Source organism: Larus michahellis, chromosome 1 (assembly GCF_964199755.1).
Source record: "Larus michahellis chromosome 1, bLarMic1.1, whole genome shotgun sequence".
Classification (NCBI taxonomy): Eukaryota; Metazoa; Chordata; class Aves; order Charadriiformes; family Laridae; genus Larus; species Larus michahellis.
The window spans coordinates 68,624,250-68,647,036 of NC_133896.1; the positions used below are offsets into that span (position 1 = coordinate 68,624,250).

The 22,787-nt window shown below is 50.2% G+C and overlaps 1 protein-coding gene across 3 annotated transcripts in view; it reads left to right on the forward strand.

Annotated features, from left to right (window-relative positions):
- Positions 1–7,540: 7,540 nt before the first annotated feature.
- Positions 7,541–22,787, forward strand: part of CECR2 (CECR2 histone acetyl-lysine reader) — a 105,002-nt gene continuing 89,755 nt past the window's right edge. For all 3 annotated transcript variants that reach the window (XM_074584751.1, XM_074584759.1, XM_074584771.1), the window contains exon 1: positions 7,541–7,962. In XM_074584751.1, the coding sequence (XP_074440852.1) occupies positions 7,774–7,962 (189 nt within the window). In that variant the 5' untranslated portion in view covers positions 7,541–7,773. The remainder of the gene's footprint in view (positions 7,963–22,787) is intronic.

The window sequence follows — 22,787 nt, forward strand, 5'->3', positions numbered from 1 at the left end:
CTGCTTTGGTACCTCTAATCCCCGTCTAAGATGGTGCTGAGCAGAGAACCGCATCATTATGGGTCGTAAGCAAAACGGTCTTTTAATTCCCCTGAAAGAACATAGTTTTTCTCTCCTGGAGGGACCGATGTGGAGCTCCCCTACATGTGGAACACGGCCCTGCTGTGAAGCATCCTCTGCATTTCATCTGGGGCTGTTTTCTTTGCCTGCGAGCTCCTTGCCTCCGCAGCGTGCTGCACCTGAGCCAAACAAGCTCCGGCTGCGGCGGTGAATCCCAATGAGCCTCTCACCGGGAGTTCGGAGGCAGTCTATAGGAACCAGTACCAGAGCGCACAGTATGCCTATCAGCACCATTGCTAACCGCTGGTCTGGAAACAATTAAAATATCTCTTTGTTTACGCCGTAGCACTGCTGCCTGTGGAATAGCTGCGGACGGCATAAGTAGAGACAACAGAGCTGGAGAGACATGAAAGCATGTGGGTTTTGCGTGTCTCTCCGCTCTGCTTCCCGCTGAGGTTTCCAGGGCAGATCGCTAGCTCACCCTCTTCTTTTGCAGCCACCCAAGCCAGCCCTCCTCGGACTCCTCTCTCTGCTGGATGTAGGGACCAGTGCCCGGCAGCAGCTGTGAGCATGGCTGACCACAAACAAACGCAGACACAGTGGGGCCCCTCTCAGTGCTACTCTTTGGGGAAGATTCGGAAAGATCCAGATTCCCTGGCTTTAAATCCGTCGCCGCAAATTATCGTTCGCCTGTTGATTGCTCTCTAGGGGACAAAACATCAAGTTACAACCTGTGGTTTTCAGCCCCAGTGGATTAAGAGCAGAAAATCTGTTGAGACCTAAGGCTTAGATCTGGTGGTTTGATATGTAGTTTAGTAAAGCACACAGGAGAGGAGCCACGATGGAGGGGGCTTTACCACATCAGTGCTAGCCAAATTCCCAGTAGGTAGATGTTTTTCGACTAACTAAGAGAGCCGATGCAAACTAAAAAGGGCACGATGTTGCTAATTTTCTGCCCAGACTGATGGTGATGTGTGTCGTTGCTGTTACTCTTCATGGAAAAAGTGGCTGCACTTCAGTAACGTGAAATTACTCCTACTTTCCAATGGCTTGCTCAGCTGCAAATAGAGTTGTGAAGGAAATATGGGAGATATTACAAAAAGCATCTTCAGTTTTTCAGATGCTAGGTCAGGTTCGCAGGAGTGACTGTTTTCCCCTTAACTTGTACATTGAAGACACTGAATGTGTACATCCAGGAGATGAAACAAATTCTGCGCCAAATTTTTGCAATTGTACTCTCCACGGAGTAACAGCTCGGGTCTGCGCGTGAGGAGTTGGAGGGTGCATTCTAATGAAGCAACTGGTTCTTGAGCAGATGAGCCTCAAATCCACGTTGCCCATGATGCAGGCTGCAGGAATCATGGCAAACCTCCTGGTTACTCAAAGCTCAAGAGAAATGTTAGTGTCGCAGCTAGATCTACAGCCCTGTTTATGTTAGCTAAAGTTTAAATGTAGCTGTATCAATATCATATACCTGACTTCAGCAACAGACCTTGTGCAAGCTGGTTCCCTGCAACACAGTGCCAAATAAGTGAGAATGACAGTGCTTTCTTGTGCGACTCCTGTTTCCAACTCCTGTCTCCCAAAGTTTTCCAGCACTGTCCAGGCAGACCCTTGCTCTCCGTCGTGCCTCCGCTCAGCAGCTGTTGTCTGCACCCACCCATCTCTTCCCCACTCATTCTCTGCCTTAACATCTGTCTCTCCTTTTTATTGACTCCCTCATCTTTTCTCTTGATAACTTAAATTTTCACATTGTTGGGCTGCTCAGACCTCACATTTTGTACCTTCCTCATCTCACCACCTTATTCAACCCTGCAGCATCCCACTCACCAGCAGAACCTCCTCCTTCACCTTGCCTTCACTATGCATTTTTTTCCTCTTTCTCTGTTCAGCTTCTCCCTCCATGATTTTACCATCTCTTTCGGCCACTTCCTCCTCTTTCCCTTTATTCCTCACAGCATTCCCGCTCCTTCCAATCCCCAAGTGTTTGTGACTACAGACTTTTCCATACTCCCTCCTAATTAGGAAGCAGATGTATAGACTCCTCCACTTCCCACCTCTCTCAGCATTTACCAGTCTCTCTCATCCTACACAGTCTCTTGACTACACCCATGTCCCCTAGTCCAAATCTGCTTTCCCCTCCTCCAGCACTTAATTGTCAAAGAAACAGGACTTGCCTTGTTGTTCCACTCCTCTTGGCTTTCACGCATCTTATTTCAGCCCCTTGTGTGCCACTGCTGTCCCTACTTATAGGACCACAACTAGTGGCTCAAAATAAGTCATTATCAAAGCCCAGCATGGCTTTCTTCTCTCGATTCCCCTGCTTTAGTTACAGGAAGGAAAGTTTCTCACCTGCTTTCATGCTCCTTCTGTGATCCCTCCAGCTGCCTCCATGAACCCAGCCCCACCACTACCCAGAAAAATCTGTGCCCTCATTTTCACGGTATGTGCCTCAGTTTCCCTGACTTGTTGTCTGAGTCGGAAAGGCAGAGCAAGGGATTAAAGCCAGACCGCCCAATGCTAAGTACTCCACTTCAGTCGTTGCTCTGTTCAGGAAGGCTTTTCAACCATGCTATGTAAAACACAAAATCTCTTTGCTCAGGAGGCCTTGAAAAGGGAACAAGAAACTTGAAGATGGATCAACATACAAAGAGTCCTAGAAGGTACAAGTGGATTGGTGTGAAAATGGGAGGCTAAATCACAACTGTCTTCTACTTCGTAACTCAGAAAGCAAAAAGAAGCAAAGGCAGTGAGATTGGCTGGTGATGGACTATTGAGGAAGGTCAACAAAAACAAGGGAGCAATAAAATTCAGAAGTGCTAGAAGAACTGAAGCAATTCACACAGCAAAATGCAAAAGTTCTGTTTTGAAGAAATGTTGGGTTTAATCTATTCTTAAATTGTTTACCCTGAATTTGGGAAACCCGAACTTCCCAAAGCCCTGTGCTTCTGAGAATGTCCTGCCAGTGAGAACAGAGTCTGAGGTTTGGCTGGTCCTTCTGCAAGTGCTTTTGAGTCCTTACAAGGGAAGACTGCAGGTCCTCCTGTGCCTAGTTTATAGAAACGTAGTCAGCGAGGCTTTAGCCTAAAGCCATGAAGTAGAAATGCAAGGAAGTTTTTTTTTAAAAGAGATCCTTATCAATGATAGTATCACTTCAGCTGGTGAGGAAATGATCTGTACTTGTCAGTAATCCATTCTCTTTCAGAGGTGGGCTACAAGAGATCTACCTGTCATTAACCTAATATTACATTAACCTAATATTACATTTAAGCTTTGCCAAATCGGGCACGTATTGCAGGTCTTTCTGGAGAAAGCGGAAAGCATTCCTCCCTTCTTTTTGTTTCCAGGTGAAATGATTTGTCTCATACAGGAACAGGGACGGTCAGTCCCTGCGTCCCCTATAACCTTTTCATTTGCTGTTGGCACTCTTAATTAGGTGTTTTTTTCTCAAGGAAATGAGCTCAGAAATCCAGAGAAGACCTCGAACAACAAAAACACGAGGCTTTGATTTGGTCCATCAGCCTCAGAGTTCTTTCTTAGTGTGGTTCTACATGGTACAAGCACTCAACTTACAGCCAGTTTGGGAAGAAAGGAAGAGAAAAAGCATAGAAAATAAGGGAGGAGTGTAAGTATGGAGGGAGGTGAGCAGCCAGGATTGGATATTGAGCTGAAAATTCAGTAGGTAGATGAAGTCTTACCAATAGCCTAGGAAAAAAAATTATCAAGAGGAAGAATATAGCATACTGGGAAAGGACACTGGTCAGAGCAGGTTTTGGTTTTGTTAGTTATGAGCAGGAAACTCATAACCAAAGGTGGCTTGGAATGGGAGAAGCACACGGATTTGTGAATGGAGGTATTTACCAAAGAAGAGGAAATGACATGTTGTCCTCACCAAGCCTTTGCCTACTGTTGAACAGCAGTGGGAGAGCAGAGATTTTTGTGCTTGTATAATAAATCTAAACTGATTTAAGAACAGTGTAAGAATCTCCAAAGCGAAACAACCTTAAGTGATCCGTGGGCAGCCCCCAGCATTCCTGCATAAAAAGAACAACATAAGAGAAACGCAGCCCGACAGAAGTAATGGGGACGATAGAGGGAGCCAAATTAATTCAAAAAAATGTTAGGCAAAATTGGGACCGTAGCTCTTCCGACAAAAAGAGAGATTAGGAGTCTTTATGAAGGTTCACGAAGTCTCAGTGGGATAGAAAGTGGGCGTACTACACAGCTATTTGACCTAGTGTCAAGAACAAGCGAAGGTGCAGCAGTAAGGTAAGCCATGGCTGGACATTACAGGAATTCAGGGAGGAATGTTGGGATAGAACAAGACAGAAACACGGCGTAAACTCCCCTTACACCACCAGAGGACAAAACGTTAGCTCCATGGAACAACAGAAGAATCGGGCATTAAGTAATACTGGAGAGTTCTGTAACCGGCCCAAAGGAAACTGTGTCTGAGGATTTGTCACCCCAAGATTTCTCACGCAAGCTATTGGTATTTTACAGTGATTCTGTGTGTTGGCAAAGTCCTATAAATTAGCCTGTGCTCTCCTCTTCAGCAGTTACCGTCTTGTAGCCGGAGCTGGTTTAATCCAGTGCAGGCAGATACAATACACCAGAGATCAGATGCTGCCTTCCTGAAGATCAAGTCTTGGACTCATTGTGCCTTGATACAGAGTCAGAGTTTCAGTATAATATATCGGTCTCCTACAAATAATAAATTAGCTAAGTCAAAAGGGTTTTTTTGGGGGAAAACAGACGCAAAGGAAGGCAATTAATAAACCAATCAAACAGTGTACATTTTGGCAAAAGCCTTGGTGGGGAAGGCCTCGGAAATCTATGCTGTGGGTGTGAAATTAACAGCAAAGCAGATTGAGGTGTGTCTGAGGAATGATATAAGAGGCCTGATGCTACCTCTTATATCATCCTCGTTACCACTCCATTTCTCAAGCCACCCTCGCAGCCCCCCCGAAGAGCACGGCAGTTGCTGGTACCAGAGCAGCCCAGCAGCCCTCCTAATCCAGCCTTCTCACTTCAACAGTTGCCATTCTCTCACACTTCAAAGAAAGAAAGGTGCGAGAAACCCCGTAGTGGACAATTATAGAATAACCTGCCCCACAAGGGAAGTTTCTCCCTAATCCCTCACCATCAGTTAGCGGTTATGTTGTGCCTTGAAGCCTGGCGGTTTATATCCCTTCTAAAATTTATTTATATCCTGTCTAATGTGACCATGAATGTTCTCAGTATCCATACAAATGTCTAATCCTTTTCTGAATCCTGCTAATCTCCCGGCTTCAATGAAACCTCATGGTAACAAATGCCATGTGTTAATTACACATGGTACAAGTATTTCCTTGCACCATTTTAAATTTGCTTCCTTCCAATTTCACTGGGTATCCCTTGATCCTGCAATATGAAAAAGGGCAATGAAATCAGAGCTTGTTCATTCTTGCCAAGCCATGCTGCTGTCTCTTGATTTGTTTCTTCTCTAAACTAGCTGTTCCCACCCTCGGCCAAAGTTTTGCCCGGGTCAGGCTGTTAGGCACTGGCCTAGGGCACAGCACAAAGCTTATGCCTTCACCTTATTCTCTGTTGCCAAGTTCATTTTGAAGGGAAAAAGAAAGAGGAAACCTTGAAAGTCTCAACAGTGCATGCTTAAGGTTGCGGACTCTGATATCAGACTGCTCTGCATCAGCTGGTATGAGCTCAGCAGCAATACGATGACGCTGATTGATGCCACCAGCCTTTCCCTCTCTGATGCCTCCAAGTCAGAGACGGAGCAGGACATCTGCAGCGTGGTTTCCCCTTAGCCTGATCCAGCCGCTCTTCAGGCTGCTCCTGAAAGGGGAGGTCCCCCTCCTACCCCATCTCAGGCATTTCACTGCTTCCTTGCATCTGTGCTGATGATCACCAGGCCGTGGGATTTGTCCAGTCAGTTCCCAGCCTAATCTCTGCATGTCCCCGCTCTGCTGTTTTGCGCTGAGACCCAACATTCACCAGCAGCAGCCCATCACCCTCATCCTGTCGGAGATAGCACTGGAAGCAGCAAGGGAATGTAAGGTGTGAAGAAGAGAGGCTAAAGATGAGAAAGTTAACAGAATAAAGGAAAGGAAAGGCTAGGAAAAGTGGGACTGGTACAAAATGACCCTGGCCAGTGAAGGTAGGAAGGAACGGAGGGAACGAACTCCCAAACGGTGTTTAAACACCAGCTTTGCAATGGCTTCACTGGAGGGGAGACCCGAAGCTGGTGCAGCTGTGCACAGTGACACTTTCCAACTGTTTTGAAGCTGGACTACGGAAGCAAACTGAGAGGCTGTAAAGTGATGCAGCCACAGCAGGCAAAGCTGTAGCAGCCTGGTGTTTTGCTGACGCTCTATGTCCCCTTCGGGCAGTCCTGCAAAAAAATAACAAACATCCTCACTGGTGCTGGATGTTTTTCCATCATAGATTTCAAAACAGGGCAGCGTTAAGCTCTTCGTTTCAGAGCCAGGAGGAACAGAGGTACTGGGTGTACAGGTGGGATGCAAAGGCACCTGACGGCAGAGGAGAACCAGAAGCGTCCCTTGGGCTCCCTCACTCAAAAATACAAAGCGAGAACAGAAATCCCGCAGGGTTTCCCCCTCCACAGTAGCCCCAGCAGCTCCCCACCACCCCAACCAGCCGCCGCCACCTTTGGTGACCATCCAGAGAGCCCGGGGCGGGCACCGGGGCTGAAGCACGGTCCCCGGCGCCCTGGGGACGGGAGAAGGAAGGAGACCCAACCGGGCTGAGGGAAGTGGCCGAGGCGGGGCGGAGGGCTGAGGCGATGGGCAGAGGCGGGTGCCCCCCGAGGCGAGGTGGGGCGACGGCGACACGGAGGTTCGCCGGTCGGCGGGGACGCGCCCCGAGTCCGCCGAGGGGCTTAGCCGCGAGCGGCGCTTCGTCCCGTCGCCTCACTCCGGCGGGGGAGCACCGCCCAGGGGAGGCCGGGGCGCCCCTTCCCGCCTCGGCGCAGGGTGGAGGGGACACCGGAGCCGCCGCGTCCGAGGGGACAACGGCCGCCGCCGACCGGCCCCGCCCACCCCCGGTGGCCCCGCCCCCCCGGTGGGCGTGTCCACGCGGGCGCGGGGGGGACTGTTGTTGTGATGAGCGCCGGCTCCACCCCCTCCTCGTGCCCGGGCCCCGCCCACCCCCGCCCTCACGCCTTTTGGCCCCGCCCCGCCGGGCCCCTCCGCGCCTCCCTATTCGCTCTCCCGCCCGGCGCTCCGCCTCCCCCCCCGCGGGACTCCGCCTCTCCCCTCCCGGGTCCGTCCGCCCGTCCCCGGTCCCCCCGTCTTCCCCCCCCCCCGCGTCGCCCCGGGCCCATCTGTTCCCGGCGGCGCGGCGGTTGCGCTGCGGGGCGCGGGTGGCGGCGGCGGAGGAGGAGGAGAAGAAGAAGGAGGAGGAGGAGGAGGAGGAGGAGGATGGGCCCGCGCAGCGGCGGCCGCCGGCGGCAGGGGCAGCAGCAGCGCCCCCGCCGGCCCTAGCCGCCCCCGCGCCGGCGCCGAGCCGCCCCATGCGCGGGCGGCAGCGAGGGGGCAGCGCGGGGCCGCCGGGGGGCGGCCGCTGAGAGCGGCGTGGCGCCGGGGGGCGGGCGGAGCCGGAGCGCCGAGCGGCGGCGGCACGCAGCCGCCCGCTGGAGTGAGGCAGCGAGCGGGCGGCAGGCAGCAGGCAGGCAGCCGGTGGCGGCGGCGGGAGATGTGCCCGGAGGAGGACGGCGGCTGCGGCGGCGGTGGCGGCGGTGGGGGGGGCGGCGTGGCCGGCACCGGCGGCTCAGAGGCGGCGGTGGCGCTGGACGAGCTCCGCTCCTGGTGGGAAGTCCCGGCCATCGCGCACTTCTGCTCCCTCTTCCGCACCGCCTTCCGCCTGCCCGACTTCGAGATCGAGGTGAGAGACCCGCGGCCGCCGGCCCCCGCACGCTGCGGGCAGCCCGACGGGCTGTTTCCCTGCCGCCGCGCCCTCCCCGCCGCGCTCCGGCTGCCCGACGGGTCCCCGCTCTCCGCGCGGGGGGCACCCCCTTCCACCCCGCGGTGAAGCCGCTGGATCCCGGGGTGATGCGCCGCCGGGTTCCCCCCTCCGCTTGCGGCAGATGCAACAACTTCCCCGTCCCTGCCGGGCGCGCTCGAAAACTTTCGGCGCGCCCGTCCCGGGGCGGCGGCGGGCAGGACCCCCACACCCCCACCCCATCCCCCGGCTCTGGAGCCGGCGGAGCGCTCGGCGGGGGCAGCCGCCGGCGGAGCGGAGCCGGCCGCCGCCGGGCCGCATTGTTCCGCCGGGCCGGTGTCCGCACACAAAGGTTGGGGGGGGGGGGGGACGACGGACGGACGGACGGGGACACAACGGGACGGACGCGGCCGCGGCACGGAGCCGGCGGTGGGTCCCCCGTGCCCAAAATGGTGGCGGCGAGAGGCGGGCCCGGCCCCGGTAACCCCCCACCTCCCCCGTGGGTACCCGCGGCTGTGGTTGGGGGGGGGGGGGGGCGGGCGGGGAGGTCCCCAGCCCGCGCCTAAGTTGGTCCCTTTTGTTGGAGGAAGGAGGTCCCCACTTGGCCGGTGCCGCTGCGGGGTGTGTGTGGGGGGGGGGCGCGGAGGGTCGCCGCCGAGCCGAGCCGGGCGGCGGGAGGTGCGGCCGTTCCCCCGCATCCCGGTGAGGCCGGGGGGCTGCTCCGCGGGGCACCGCGCCGCTCATTGTGCGGCTCCGCCGAGGCTGCGGGCGAGCGATGGTGCCTTCCCCCCGCGCAGGGAAAACTCTCGGCTTTCGTACCTCCTTTACCCATTTTCCTCTGTAACTTTCTTGTGTCCTCCCCCTTTTTTTTTTCTTTTTCCTTCTTTTTTTTGTTTTTAATTCTGATTTTTCGCGTGCGTGGCTAATGTTCCGTAAATATTTTGTGCTCTGGCGACAAATGTTACAAACAAAGTGTGTCCTGGTAGGAAATCTTTTGTGCTTGCTGTGAAAAGCTATTCTTGCCAGCGCGTTGGCAATAAACCGGGGTGAATAACGTGGTGGCGTGTGTTTTTTGTTGTTGGTTTTGTTGGGGTTTTTGTGTTGTTGTTTTTTTTTTTTTTTTAAGACAGTAATTGCCCCGTGAATGCGAATTCCAAAGATGCTTAAAAGTTCAATGGGATGCGCGAAGCCCTAAAGAGCAAAACTCCTTGAGCAGGATGTGAATTTCTGAAGAGGGGGAATCCCTTATGCGGTGCGAAATCTTGAAAGGGGATAAGGTCTCTCAATGATGCAACTTCTTGCGAAAGGGAACTCCCCTCCCCCTCCTATTGATGCCAAACCATTAAAGGGGGAGGCTCTCCGGGCCCAGCAGCGCAAAGTCTTGAAGGAACCTGAATTTACAATGATAAAAGGGCCAAGGCAGTAGCCTTTCACCTTTGGAGGCAATTAGCATCTGGCTTGCTTCACAAATGAAGTAAATGTGGGCTCCCCTTTGGTTCCCGGAGCACGCTTAGGGTGGGGGAGTTAACATCATTCGGAACAGATTAACTCGCTTTTTTGGGGGGATGCCCGGGACAAGGAGTGCGTGCGGTTGGTGCTGGGGGTGTCACAGAACAGAAACGGCACATGGAAAACATCGCCAAAAAAACCTCTTGCGCGCGTGGATGGCCTGCAGCATTTGGCAGACACGGGTTTCAAAGGATGGCGTTTGTCCGAGGGATGGTGGAAATTGCGGTTAAAATCGGGACGCTGCGAGAGGACGGATGCAGCTGTCAGAACTCGGCATCCTCGGGCACATGGCGTAAATCTCCTTCCCCAGCATGGTGTGAGCGGCACGGTGTGAGGTTTCAAAACTTGCTGTTCCTTGAAGCTCACTGTCTTGTTACCCCTTGCCTGATGAAGTTGTTCCAGTCTCATCACTGGTTTCAGGGATACTTGGGAAGGGCACTTTGCACAAAGAGCTTGCCCAAACGGTTCATGGTGTGAAACCGATGGCCAGCATAGAGACTTATACTTTTATTTTAAGGAGTATTGCTTTGTATGATTTTTTGGTTTGTACTTTATTTGGCTGTATAAATAAGGTTCCCCTCTTGATTTTGGACCTAATAATGCCAGTGTCTGTTCTGCTGTTTGGCTGCTGCCTCTTGAGGTGGGCTTTGAGGTTCAAGGGTGTCTGAATAAAGCAGAGGTGGCCGATCTTGTAGGGGTGTAGGGAAATGCTAGGACATGAGACAGATATTAGGGCAAAATAAAACCTTAGCCAACCATCAAAAACTGAAACTGCTCATGTACAAATGGCACTTTCTTGCTTTAGCTTTGGTTATTGTGGGGAGGTATGCTTGTGGCTGAATGCCAGCAGTTTGAGAAGTTACTGCCCCTTCCCTTGGAAGTTACTGCCCCTGATCGGTAAGCCAGGGGTGAGTGTCCCGGTCCATTTGGATGCAAAGTAAAACAGGTGGTTTGGGTGGACCTTTTTCCTTGTAGGGAAGCAGAACTGGAGAGCTGGGGTGGCTCACCTCAGAGGGTTTCAGCTGGAGGATGGTTGTGCTCAAACTCCTCGAGCTTCATGGCAAATGTCTGTCCAGCTGTGTCCCCAGTGTCTAAGGGATGGCCTTACTCTGGATGCAGTTGGCTCTTCTTGGAGGATATTCCAAGGAGGGCCAAGCTCTCAAGTTAAATCCTGGTTGGTGTCTTTTTTCTTTTTCTTTTTTTTTTTTTTTTTTTCCTGATACCAGTGTATCTCCATCCGGGAGTTTGGTGCTAAACTCTTACAACATTGTTACAAAAAGTGAAAGTTTTAAACAAACCTTAATTCTGCTTGTAACAAATATCCTCTGCTCTCTCCCTCCCCCCAATTTTAGGAGGGGGTGAGGTCAACAAACAAAAAAACAACAACAAAAAAACCCCCAGCTGTAGTTATCTTTTGTTTTGTTTTTTCTCCCCCCCTCACTGTTTTTTTTTTTTTTTTCTTCTGGTGGGTCTGCCCATAGCTAGCTGGAAGGCTCTGTAATGATAGGCCATCTGGACCCATCCCTCCTGTGCTGAGCAGATTTGCTGATGGTATTTGAGAAGTTTGGGGGCTTTAGTACAGGGAGGCAGCACGGAGCACACTCTCTTTTTTTTTTTTTTTAATTATTTTTTTTCTTTCTTTTTAAATGCAAACCTTTTGCCCTCTACTTATTGGCCCAAAAGAAAGTGAAGCTTCCAGATGCGGAGCTGCCATCAACAGCTGGATGTCAGAAACCTGGGGAGCAGATGTTTTGTTTTCTTTTTGCTGGACCCCAGTGCGTAGACACTACAGGGAAGGGATGTCCAAAACTGGAAGAAAGGAGAGCATCCATCAGGCCGGGCCCTGGGCATTGTTCAGGGAGGGGGTGGACGCAGCCGGCCCCCATGCTGGCTCTGGCAGATGCAGGCGCCTGATGAGGCGCAGGGCTCCTCTTTTCAAATCTCTGCTGCAGCATCACCCGGCGATGGACTCAGAAGGGGTTCAGCCACTGCCAGCGGGTCAAAAGTTCAGTGGGCCAGAAGCGGGTGCTTCGGAGACGCGTTTGGCTTCACGCCGTGTTTTTACGTGGATCTCTGAGGATGGCAGCGCTTCTGCCTTCTGGGGTGGGTTTCGCCCCCACCCAACCCCCCCTTTTAAATGGCTGCCTTGTCAGCCATCTGCTGTACAAAACTTTCATGCCACTTCAAATGTGGACTTTGAGATGTGTTGGTTTGGTTGTTGTGGCTTCTTTCTCTGTGGTTTGTAAAATCTGTGTCACGTGGGTTTGTCCTTACCTACTTTTAATAGTAGTCCAGCGGGAAAAGGTTTGGCTGTACAGGGCCCTTTTTTTTTTTTTTTTTTTTTTGGTAGGCATTGCCTTGATGGACAGAAAAGTTGCTTTCCACAGTCAAGTTAGTGCAGGCGATGATAGGGAGTGATTTGTTTTCCCTCTTCAAGACCGGACTGTAATGTGGGACACCTCTTGTGACAACGTATCTCCTGGCTGGGTGCCCTCCCCTCCACAACTGAAATATCCTCCTGGCAGCTGCAGAGATTGTTTGCATCGAAAATATTAGGAGAATATTTAACGTTTTCAACCGTATTTCAGCACAACTTGAAAACACTGGACAGAAGCCAGCGTGGCTCGGCCACCCAGCTCTTTGGCATGTGCTCCCAGGAGCTGTGGGCTGAAACATTTAGGAACTTCTGCCCGGGTAGGTCGAGGGGAGGTGACTTTCCAGAACGTGCTTGAAAATAGTCAAAACATTGTTGTTAACTTAGTTTATTTGGAAAAGGGGGAAAAGCCACATTACACAGGGAAAACATAAATCTTTTCCTGTGGTTTTTAAAAGCGCCTTTGGGCAAATTGCCTCTGCTGTTAACTTCACTACAGCTTTAAGATGCTTTTCCTTGCCTCTTGCCCCTTCCTAGCACTTCGGGCTCTGGCTCTGGCTCTACTTCAATGTTCCCTCCTCCCACCCACAGACAGGGCACTGCTGCTCTTGCCCACCTTTTCCCTCCTGTAGTGTGGTATCTGCCATGTCGGTTCTCGAACAGGCTCTTTCTGTCAGGAATATTATGTGGCTTTTGCAAACCAGCGATGGCTACTGCTCCTGTGGGTCCCACAGGAGGAGGAAGAGTGTGGAGAGAGGGAGAGCTGTGCTGCGACTCTGTGAAGGAGAGAGCAAAGAACAGGGTTTCTTCTATTTGTGCAAACCAGATGCAGCTTTAAAAGCAAAAATGTATTTTTTTTTCAATGTGTTAAACTCTAAATGTGTTAGAATTTTGGTATGAAAAAATTATTTTTCCTAGTGAGGACAGAATGGCTGAGTGCGTTTTAACCTCCACTGTCCTGTTGTGTTAGGTCCTGCTGAAATTTCTCTGTGGAGCCCCTTGGTTGCATCCCTTGTGATTCGTGACACCAAAACGACACAACCTTCCTGTTCTGTCAGTGGTTTGTACAGCGTATATTGCCCAGGCAGTGTGGTACCATATCTGAGTGCTAAGCCTTCACCCCTCTGTAGCTATTCTGGTCTGGTGCTGCATTATTACTTGTATTACAGTAGCATGTACAGCATCTACCGATGCCTCGTCGTGTTGTATGATAGCTGAGATGGCCAGGTAGTTTCTGTTCAGAATTTGCAAGCTAATTAAGATCAACGTATCAAGTAGGTGCAGCAAGCTGATGAAAATATCAGTGAATTCATGTAGGTCAGCTCTACTCATAGAGGGTAACTCTGAGTTCAACACCTCTTCAGTAGAATACAGTTCGGGCATTAGGATGTCTGTCCCTCTTCCCGTTAGCCTGTTGGCTGGAGGCAACGTTGAAGCGGAAGGGAATGGGCTGTCTGAAATGAGAGCGAACAATACATCTGCTCACTAAAACTTAACTCTCACGTAAAGCACCTGGCTTTAGAAAAAGCAAATTGTCTGAGGAAAGCTAGAGTAATTGGCAGTGCGAGAAGAAGCGCCATATGGTGAGGAGACAGGGTTGGAAAAAATGATGGACTTCAAACATCCTGAAAAGAGAAAGTGTCAGCCCCATTGTGCAGAGAGACCCATTTATGGACTGCTGTGTGAATTCAGGTTATAGCGCAGTCAATCCATGGTGGCTCTGCTTCCCCCCGGGCAGCATTGGCTTCGTTGGGGTAGAGGGTGTGAGCTGCCTATTTGTTGTTCGAAAATCAAGTTTAAAAAAAACAAAATGAAATGGAGGGGTAGTATTTTTTTTATTATTCTTTCCACCTGTCCCATCCAGTGTTTGGTTTAGTCGCTTTGACAGTGCCTCATCCCTCTCCCCGTGTGTGTTCCAGCGGCAGTTCTTACTTTGCTGGTCTTCACTTTTGCTGCCTTGGTTATTCTGTTCATAATAGAATCATTAACACTCTACATGTCAGTATTGGGCTCTAGAGTTCATTGAGATTAATGGAGGGGGAGGCAGAGAGATACTTCTCAGAGCTGTTGTTTCAAGTGGTCTGCAAATTGGAAAGCATTGTATCAGTTTCCATTTCAAATGCAAGTCACATCTTTCCCAACTGTAGATCTTAAACTTTTTAACAAGTGTTTACATTTTATATAATGAGACTAGTATAATTGGGTACAAAAAAAAAAAAGGGAATAGGTAGTTCAGGAGGCTGATATGTGAGTTAAAACATTATCTTAAGCCTCTGAAAAGAAACAAGAAGTGACTGCACACAGCCAAAGGGTGTCTGAACAATGGATAAGGAAGGTTATTTTGACAGCAACAATTTGAAAGGATCTGACTTAGGTGACAGAGGAGTCAGGGAATGACTGTAGCAGTGGAAGGCAGAAGAGAAAGAGGAACTCGATAAGAATTTCAGAAATTTGGATGGAGTACGTGGGGATTGATAGTTACAGACTTTCTGTGGTGTTAGTAGTTGGAGGCAACTGCCTCTTCTGCTAGCACAGCTGACTCTGGAAATCATGTCTGGTGTTAGCTGAAGTGTTTCTGTGCCCACAAGTTTAACGGTTTAAGCTGAACTTAATTAAAAACCAATTTAAGATAATCTGCTTCAAGTCTTTCCCGGCTAGAAAAGAAAAAAAAAATTATGTTTTGTGTAGTAGCTTCAATATGACTTCGCAGTTTGCTTTGTTTACAAAGACTCGCCACCACAAACCTGTACCAATTCAATGCAGCTGACATGAACTTCTGCACAGCGCGTCTACATGAGGCCTCAAAAGTTTGTTGCTTTTGGAATTCGCTCTAACCAAACCAGCTAAAAGTAACACCTTTAAAGTGTTGCAGCTTTATACGTGGACCTGCTTAACTGCGGTCTTTCTCTCCCGGCGAATAATGCCGGCAGAGCTGTGCCATTCTGCCCCTGGCATCTGTTAAGTGCCTGCATGAAGGGTGAAGAATTAACTTTTGTAATGGCAATGGATGCTTTCATAGATTTCTTTCAGGCAAAAATCTCCTCGAGAAAAGGGCTAGAGGCAGAAATGACAACAGCCCCGGCAGTTAAAAGTTCTCGATTTAAAAGTTTACCCTGTAAACCTTATTGTAGGTAGGTATGAACATTTTTTTTTTTTTTTTTCTCCCTCCTCGTTACCAGAAGCAACAGCATCTGCTGTGGTGGTGGGAACAATGCAGCCTAGTGATTCCTCCTTCCTTACAGTAGAGAATCCTGTTAAACACACAAGGCTGTGCCTCAGAGTGTATCCTTTCAGCAGGCTTGTTCCTTTTAATGGGTGCCCATTCCTGGGGTCTCCATTGTTTCACCAACAATAGCACTGGGGGCAGCTGATTTGGTTGACAGAAAATGTGTTAATTTAACAGATCTATTCCCTTTAGCCGGTCTCCTTCCTATTGTGCCCCAGTTCTCCCCCAGTTCCTGGGGAGGAGGGCCCCGAGAGCAGGGTCTGTTAGGTGGAGGGCTCCTGCAATTAGGAGGGGTTTGCGGCCTTTTGTGTGAGGAACAGAAAACAGCTGATGGGTAAAAGCGTGGTTTGCTTACCACTAGAACACATATTTTTCTGCTTTTTTGGGGGGGCTTTTAAGTCCGCCTTTACCGGGGACGGGGGAATAACTTGACACCACGGGCTGATGGCAGTCAAGGTCTTTGCTTTGCTCCGAGGTGGCCTCGCAACCCGACGTGGCAACTGCTTGCAGAGCTGGCTCAACTTCTTGATGAACTCTTTATATCCTGTAAATGCCTCGCTAAAACACCAGCTCTCCACTGAAAAAGCGAAGCTGCTGATATCACGCAGGGTAGGGCTGCTGAGGGCTGCCTGGAGAAGGCAGTGTGCAAAGTTAATACTGAACAATTTGAAACATGAGGGGTGTAATGGTTCTCAGGCCACCTCTGCCCTGGGCTAGGCCACCACTGAGGGGTGTAATGGTCCTCAGGCCACCTCTGCCCTGGGCCAGGCCACCAGTTTAACGCAGTTTTGTGACTGATCTGGTTTAAATGGTTGCAAGCTCTTCGCCCTAGATGTACTTACACTGGTTCAGGTCTTTCCTCTATTAATGTAGCTTAGTTCAGCAACACGGTGGTGGCGGTGTCTCTGTCGGTTTTTACACCGGTGTGGTCGAGCTGGTGTGTTCAGCCTGGTGGGAAGGAGGGCACACATGCTGCTGAGGGAGCAATGAAACCCGAAGCTTTGGTTTCAGGGGCTGCCAGCCGCCAGAAGGACCATCTCGGTCCCTTTCAAGCTCCTGCCCTGGCTGTGCTTCTGACTCTGTGGTCTGCTCCTGCTGCGCCACCAGCCCAGCTGCTCACTGAGTGTGCTTTTGCAGGGTCGTGGTGCTGCGGTGGGAGTGGGACCTCCTGCTTTTGGCAGCCGCGAGCTGCCGGGTTGATCCACCATGGCTCTTGAAACTCTAGCCTTAGTCTGAGTTTTGGTTGCTGGGGCTGGTGATGTAAAAGGAGCTCTGGAGGGTCTTTTTCTTCCTCGTTGGTAAAGCCATTAATTCTCCACCTCTTTCTCTCCAGCTAAGGCTGTCGTAAAAGGGCTGGAGCTTTGCATGGCCGAAAGGTTGGAAGGCAGAGCTAGTTTGCTCATTTTCTGGGGACCCCTGTACACAGGGAGTTGTGTGGCAGCAAAAATATTCATATATCCATAACACAAGGCGAAAAGGGTTGTGGTTGGTTTTGGTTTGTGGTTGTTTGTGGGTTTTTTTTCCTTGCTTGGGTTTTTTGTTTGTTTTAGGAGGCAAAGGGTGAGAGTTCACTCAAAGAGCTTGACTCTTAATAGAGCTTGTCATTGTTGCTAATATAAAACAAATGATGAGCATGGGAGAGGAATCAAAGGCTCCCTCTTCTGGTGTGCTGGGAAGGTTCAAATGCTGAAAAATAAGCAAAGGGGGGAAAAAACAGGGAGCAAGACCTCTTCCGTGCTTTCCTGCGGTAATTCAAGACCTCGCTTAGGCCTAACCCTTACTGGCCCAGCACATAAGTTTCTTCATGACTCCTGAATAAATAACATTAAGGGTGCTCTGTAAAAGTGAAATGCATTTTCAAATGCAAACTACGTTGCACTTGCACATAAAAGTGAGTCTTAGTTTCAGAAGGGTTCCCAGTCTGAACATGGAGGATGGCAGCCCTTCACATCCCCGCATCTGATGTTTCTCAGTGCTTCTCCTTACTTTTCCTCTTTTCTGCATCCTCCTCTCGCAAAGGTCATGCCTTGTCCCATGCAGCTCCCAGGCCACATGTGTGCGTTGACATTTAAACATGTTTGGGATGATTGCAGGGGCCAAGTGTGGTGGGCACTCTCTACAGAAACTGCCTGTGCAAGACTCCAAGCACTCCTGTTGCTTTTGGTTGAGTCAGCCAAGAATCCAAAACTTATTCATGGGTGATTGATGGAGAAATGTGCACAAGGAGCAATGTTTTGTTGGGATTTTTAGATGAGTTTTCTGAAAATCCTTGTATAAAGTGCAGTTGTGAGTACCTCTGAAATTAATAGGATTTCAGGGCATTAGAGAAGTAACTTCTTTTTTTTTTTTTTTTTTCCCCCTTTCCTATTTTTTGTATTCTTCACTGGAGAGTTTGACATCACGTGGCCATTTTTCCTGCGGTGTTAGTGTGGACTCATCAGCAGTGTCTGCTGGAACCTGAGGACATCAGTTCTCAAGCCACCTTCCCACGGCAGCTCCTGCCACCCGTCACGGATGGCAGTAAAACTGTTCACCTGGATTAAAAGCCCGCAACTTTTTTTTTTTTTTCTTTAAGTGAGCTGCATCTAACCAGGAGTGGTTCCCCCAGCCGGTTCCCTCTGCAGCCCCACAAAAGGGTTGTACCAGCATGACTGAAGTGGCAGCACAGGAATGGAAACAGGCAGCGGGGAGGGGAAGGGCTTTTTATAGCTGACCCTTCTGCTGAAAGAAACGCTTATCACGCTGCAGCCCTGGGTAGCAGGTGGAGTGAGACTGCACAGGTAACAAGAGGTCATGCAGCAAGGGAGGGGGGCACCTGGGGAAGAACCCTGGTCAACCTCTTCAGAGGGTTTTGGGGGTTTTTTGTGGGTACTAAATCAAGGCTTGCTGTATTTCTTTTTTCCAGTTAGAAGAAGTTTAATCTAAAAGTTGATGGTGGACAACTTTAACTTGTCCTTTAAATGGTCCTTTAAATTGTTCCTTCCAAAGTCAGAACTGAATATGCAGTTAAAATCAGTTAAATTTCACTGTAGCTGACTGTCTTGCACCAAAAAAAAAAAGTGAAAAGTTTTATTATCTTTCATAGAAATTCAGGCTTTTTTCTTTTAAATAAACAAACCATTTTTTTCCCGAAAAAGTTTTCCTTTTGGTCACCCAGTGATGCAGGTATCTGTCCATCAGGATTTGCTTGCCTGTGCTGAAGAGGCCGGAGTGGCTTGCCTTGTCCGATAGGGCAGCCGTGTAGAATAAACAGGGAATAGCAGTCTCAATTTCCTTTCTTTCAGCCTGATATAAGGTGCCGAGGCACAGAAGACTATTTTGCCCTTAAGATAATTGTGTGTTGGAGAGGATCAAAGAGCTTGAGGGTTTTGGGTCTTTTTTTTTTTTGGTTGAAAGGGGATTTTCTCCATGGACAGCTGCAGTAGTGCATTAGTGGTGCAATGGATTATCTTTCCATGATCTGTAGGATCTCAACCCGCTATCGGGGGGCCCCGCTGAAGGCTGCTGCTTGGGGGAGGCAGAGTGAAAGTCTCCTGTAACAGGGAGACCTGTAATGCCTGGGAGCTCGGACCACTTGACTCCCCCTGCCCCAGCAGGGCGGGTGGTGCTGGGTGGATATTCTTAGACTGCTGATAGTGCCGGGGAGCATGGGGAAAGGCAGCCCAGCTCTCGGTTGTGATTAACTGCAGCTGATGCCCTGCATCCACCCTGCTCTCCGATGGAAGTGCTTATTAAGGAATGTGAGAAGGGAGCTGATTCCAGCTGCTGCGGCATCCCGTAAAGGGCAATGTGTAATTTGGGAGGGTGTTACGAGTCCCTCGGCAGAACAAACTACTCACTGTAGTAAGTGTCTGACCTGCCAAAAGCCTGAACTTTCTCATTTTGGGAAGTTTTGGATGATGGCTGATCCGCAAATAGCCATGGCATTGAGAGGGAGTCCCTTCACATGCGTGGACGGGTATCTCCGTATCCTTGCTCTGTGCAGGGTGGGGGGAGGCGGCGCAAGTGGCCTGACTGTGGCCAGGGTGGCAAGAGGGGATGGGACGGGGCTTGGTGCTATCAGAGGTGGAGATCAGGTCATGCTGTGCCTCCCTGACCTGGTTTCAGGGCCGGGGGAATGAGGGGGCTGGAATGCGCAGGGCGGCGGAGCTGTCAAGGAATGCGGGTCCCCAGGTGGCCGCTTCAGTCGCTTGCGCGCAAGTCGGGCTCGAATTGCATCTGCGTGCTGGTTAATAAGTGTCGGGGCAGCTCTGCCTTGGCAGGTTCTCCTGTGTGCCCTTCCTGCGGTAGCGGGATGCCAGACATAGGGGGATGACAATAATTTCTTAGTAGCCAATAAACTCCCCCTCTCGGCATTTTTAGAATTTTCTGCTAACTTGGTGACGCAAGTTTTATCACTTTTGGGTTGTGTTTTTTTGTGTATAGCGAAGCACAAGCCAGGAAGAACCCAGCTTTGGATTTCAGGGCTGGGTTTATTTTTCAGGATGGGCAGTTAGAAAGACTTGTCTTTTTATTTCAGTGAGCGGGACTGGTTTCAGAATTAAAGGATGAGCATGGACCGCCATAGGATGTTGTGTTGTTTTTCCTTGGAGGAGTAACTACAATTTATAATCATTGCCTAGTCCATAGCCAGTTGGCAGGAAGGCTGCTGCGAAGGGATTGATTATTAGTGGATGCTTCATTGTGCTGTCCAAGCCTGAATTTCTTGATCTAACCGGTTTCCTTCATTTGGAATGGCTGCAGTCAGCAGAGAGAAGAGAGGGACGTATGTCTTCCCTCTCGGCAGCACTGTTTCTTGTTCATGGGATATGCTCAGGAAAAAAAGGCTCAACAAAAAGTGTCAACACTTCAGTGTTCTCATAGAAAGCCAGCTGGCTGGCTGGCCGGCTGGGGACTGCTCGCAATTTTTCTCCTTCCTCTTGGGATTCTCTCTGTATTCGTTTTCAGCGCGGTGACTTTAACGAAACCCGTGCTGTGTGGTGTGAGCATCCTGGAGGGCTCCGCTCTTTTCCTGGGAAAGGCACCGGGGGAGTGGAAGCGTCACCAAGAAGGTGATCTAGTGCTCAGAAATGGGAATGCCCACCCCGCGGTGCACAGGCATGCTGGCAGCTGCGGCAATCGGAGCTGAGTTAGCATTTAAACTGGCAGTAGAGGACGTACAGACGTACACAGATGTGACAGCGCAGGCTTGAGCTTGGAGAGCAACATCTGCCGGGCTCCTCGGATAAACACTGGGATGGTTCAGTCGTGCTGAACCACATCCTGCTGCAGCTCTTCTGATAAACCTGGGCTTGCTTATTAAAAGTTAGCGTGTGTGCGGCAAGGCAAAAAGCAGCCGCGCCGCTGTTGCGTAGTGGAGCAGCCAGCGCTGCTCTTCGGGAAAGGGGAGTTTCTGAGCCGGGTCTGAGCAGGAGTGGTCGTGCGAGTAAGGGACCGATGGAGGAGGCGATGTGGTGGGCTTGGGCTGGGCTGAGCTCCCTGTCTCCGCTGCCTCGCTGGGTTCAGGCTGAGTGGTAGCAGTTGGAAGAAGACAGCTGAGCTAATACTTAAAAAGCGGAGGGGCGGGGGGCTCCACACCAGACCTTGGAAGTATGATCCTAACCCTCTGCTTGTCTCCTCCTTTCCTCCCCCACTCCCAAAGCCCCTCTCTGTGTGGAAGTGTCCCAGTTCTTGCAGCTGTGTTAATTGTAATGGGTCATTTAGTCCTGAAATCCCTGTTTAAAAGGGGCAAGTCCTTGCCTCGTGTGACAGCTGCCGCCTTGCACTTTTCCCCAGGCTGGAAATAACTGCATATGACACAGGAGCAGAGCGCGGCGTGGGGGAGGGAGGAGGGTTTCTGGCTTCCTCTTAGTGCTGTAATGGCTTTGCTGTGTGACTCTTCTCCCATGTGGACCATCGCAGAGTCATGCCCCACATATTTAGCAGATCTCTCAGTTGGCAGTGCCTAGGCAATACGCTAACGGCCTGGTGCTTTCCGGGCTCTGGTTGACTGGAGTCTTCCTGGGCATCTGGGAGTGCAAGAGAAAGGGATGTAAGGTGGTGGTGACACAGGACACTTGCCTGGAGCATCAGGGAGCCTCTCTGGAGCCAATGCGCTTGCCCATCTGGAAGGGGGAACCAGCTGTTCTGTGTAGAGGCAGGGACAAGGAGAGGGAAGGCGGAAAGGTTTCCACTCCCTGCTCCCATCCCCTCCCCAAAAATCCAAAGCCTTCAGCCCATGGAAACCTGGCCAGCTTTTCCTTCTAGCTGAAGGGCTGTCTCCTGATTGGAATGACAGCTTTGAACTGGAAGACATTATTTCATTAGCGTGCTAATCAGATACAGAGATTACCTGATTGGCTACTTAATAATTAAATGAAGTTGCCTGTAATTCTTTGAGCACACACAGAACTAATTAAATTAACCCTTCACTGCCCTGCGTGCCTGGGGTGCACTTGTGTGAAATGGAGAGGGCAGCTTCCCCAATGTGGGGAGTGTGAGCAGAAGGTGGTGATGGTTGTGAAGTAGCCAGTCCTGGGCCACCAAGATGGTCTTTTCTTATCAAGAGCCTGGAGAGGAGAAGGCGACAAGCTATTATACCCTCCAGTTTAGTTGGTGTTTGGCCTACCTGGCATGTGATCATTGTGTCTGGCAATGTTCTACCAACAAATCTTGCCTCCACGTAGTCTAGAGAACACACTAGGCTTCTAGAAGTTGGTGCCCAGGCATGCCTTATAAAACAGCTTTGTGTATCACTTTATGAAGAGCAGTTCTTCAGGAGAAACAGTCAAGCAGAGATCAGAAGATGTTCTCCTGTACTTTTGAAGCGTTCTTCCCCATCCCCACTGGCACACAGCCCCAGTCAAGCCAGGTTGTCTCCACGTATTTGACAGGATTCCACTCATTAAACTTGTTGACCACCTAATTCTCTCCACTGTTTCAGTGGCTGCTTGAGGAACTGCATTTTGTGTATGCTTGCAGGAGTACAAGTGTATTTGCTATAGTTTGAGGAAGACACAGAGGTCATATTCATGCCATAACTTTATTATAGATTTTTTTTAAAATGTGAAAACAGTAATACGCAGAAAGTTTCCCTGTGTTTTCCAGACTCACATTTTCCAGCCCCAAGATGTGCCCGAGCTTTCAGCTTCTGTAATGCTAGAGGTGTGGCACAGAGTTTGAAATTTATAGTGAAAGTCTAATTTTTATAACTTGTGAGAATACTGTTATCATGTTGAAGACACTCTGTGCTCGATTATTTCATTGCTTGGGTGAAAAGTCAGCGTCTATAATATTTTTTTATTGGTTTTTAGTACTGAGCACTGGGTTGAGGCAACTGGGAAGCTACCTTATAATAATCCAACTCTGTTCCCTTGCTGCTGCCACCGTTTCCTTCTAGACTTTGCCCATACATGTTAAAATGAAACTGTCAAATTAAGCACATTTCACTGTCATCCAAGACTAAACTTGGCAGAGAAGAGCCCTTGGACCTTCTGGCCTAAGTTAACCACGGCTGGCTTCAGCTGCTCCAGTAAGGAATTGATGCTCCTCTGTGTGGAATGGCTTTGCCCCTACCCATGGTCCATGTGGCTGGATCTGTCCTCTTCTCCCCTGAAGATCGGTGGCGGCAGCAGTGCCCTCGGAGTCAGCTAGTCCTCAGCGGAGGGATAAATATTTGAG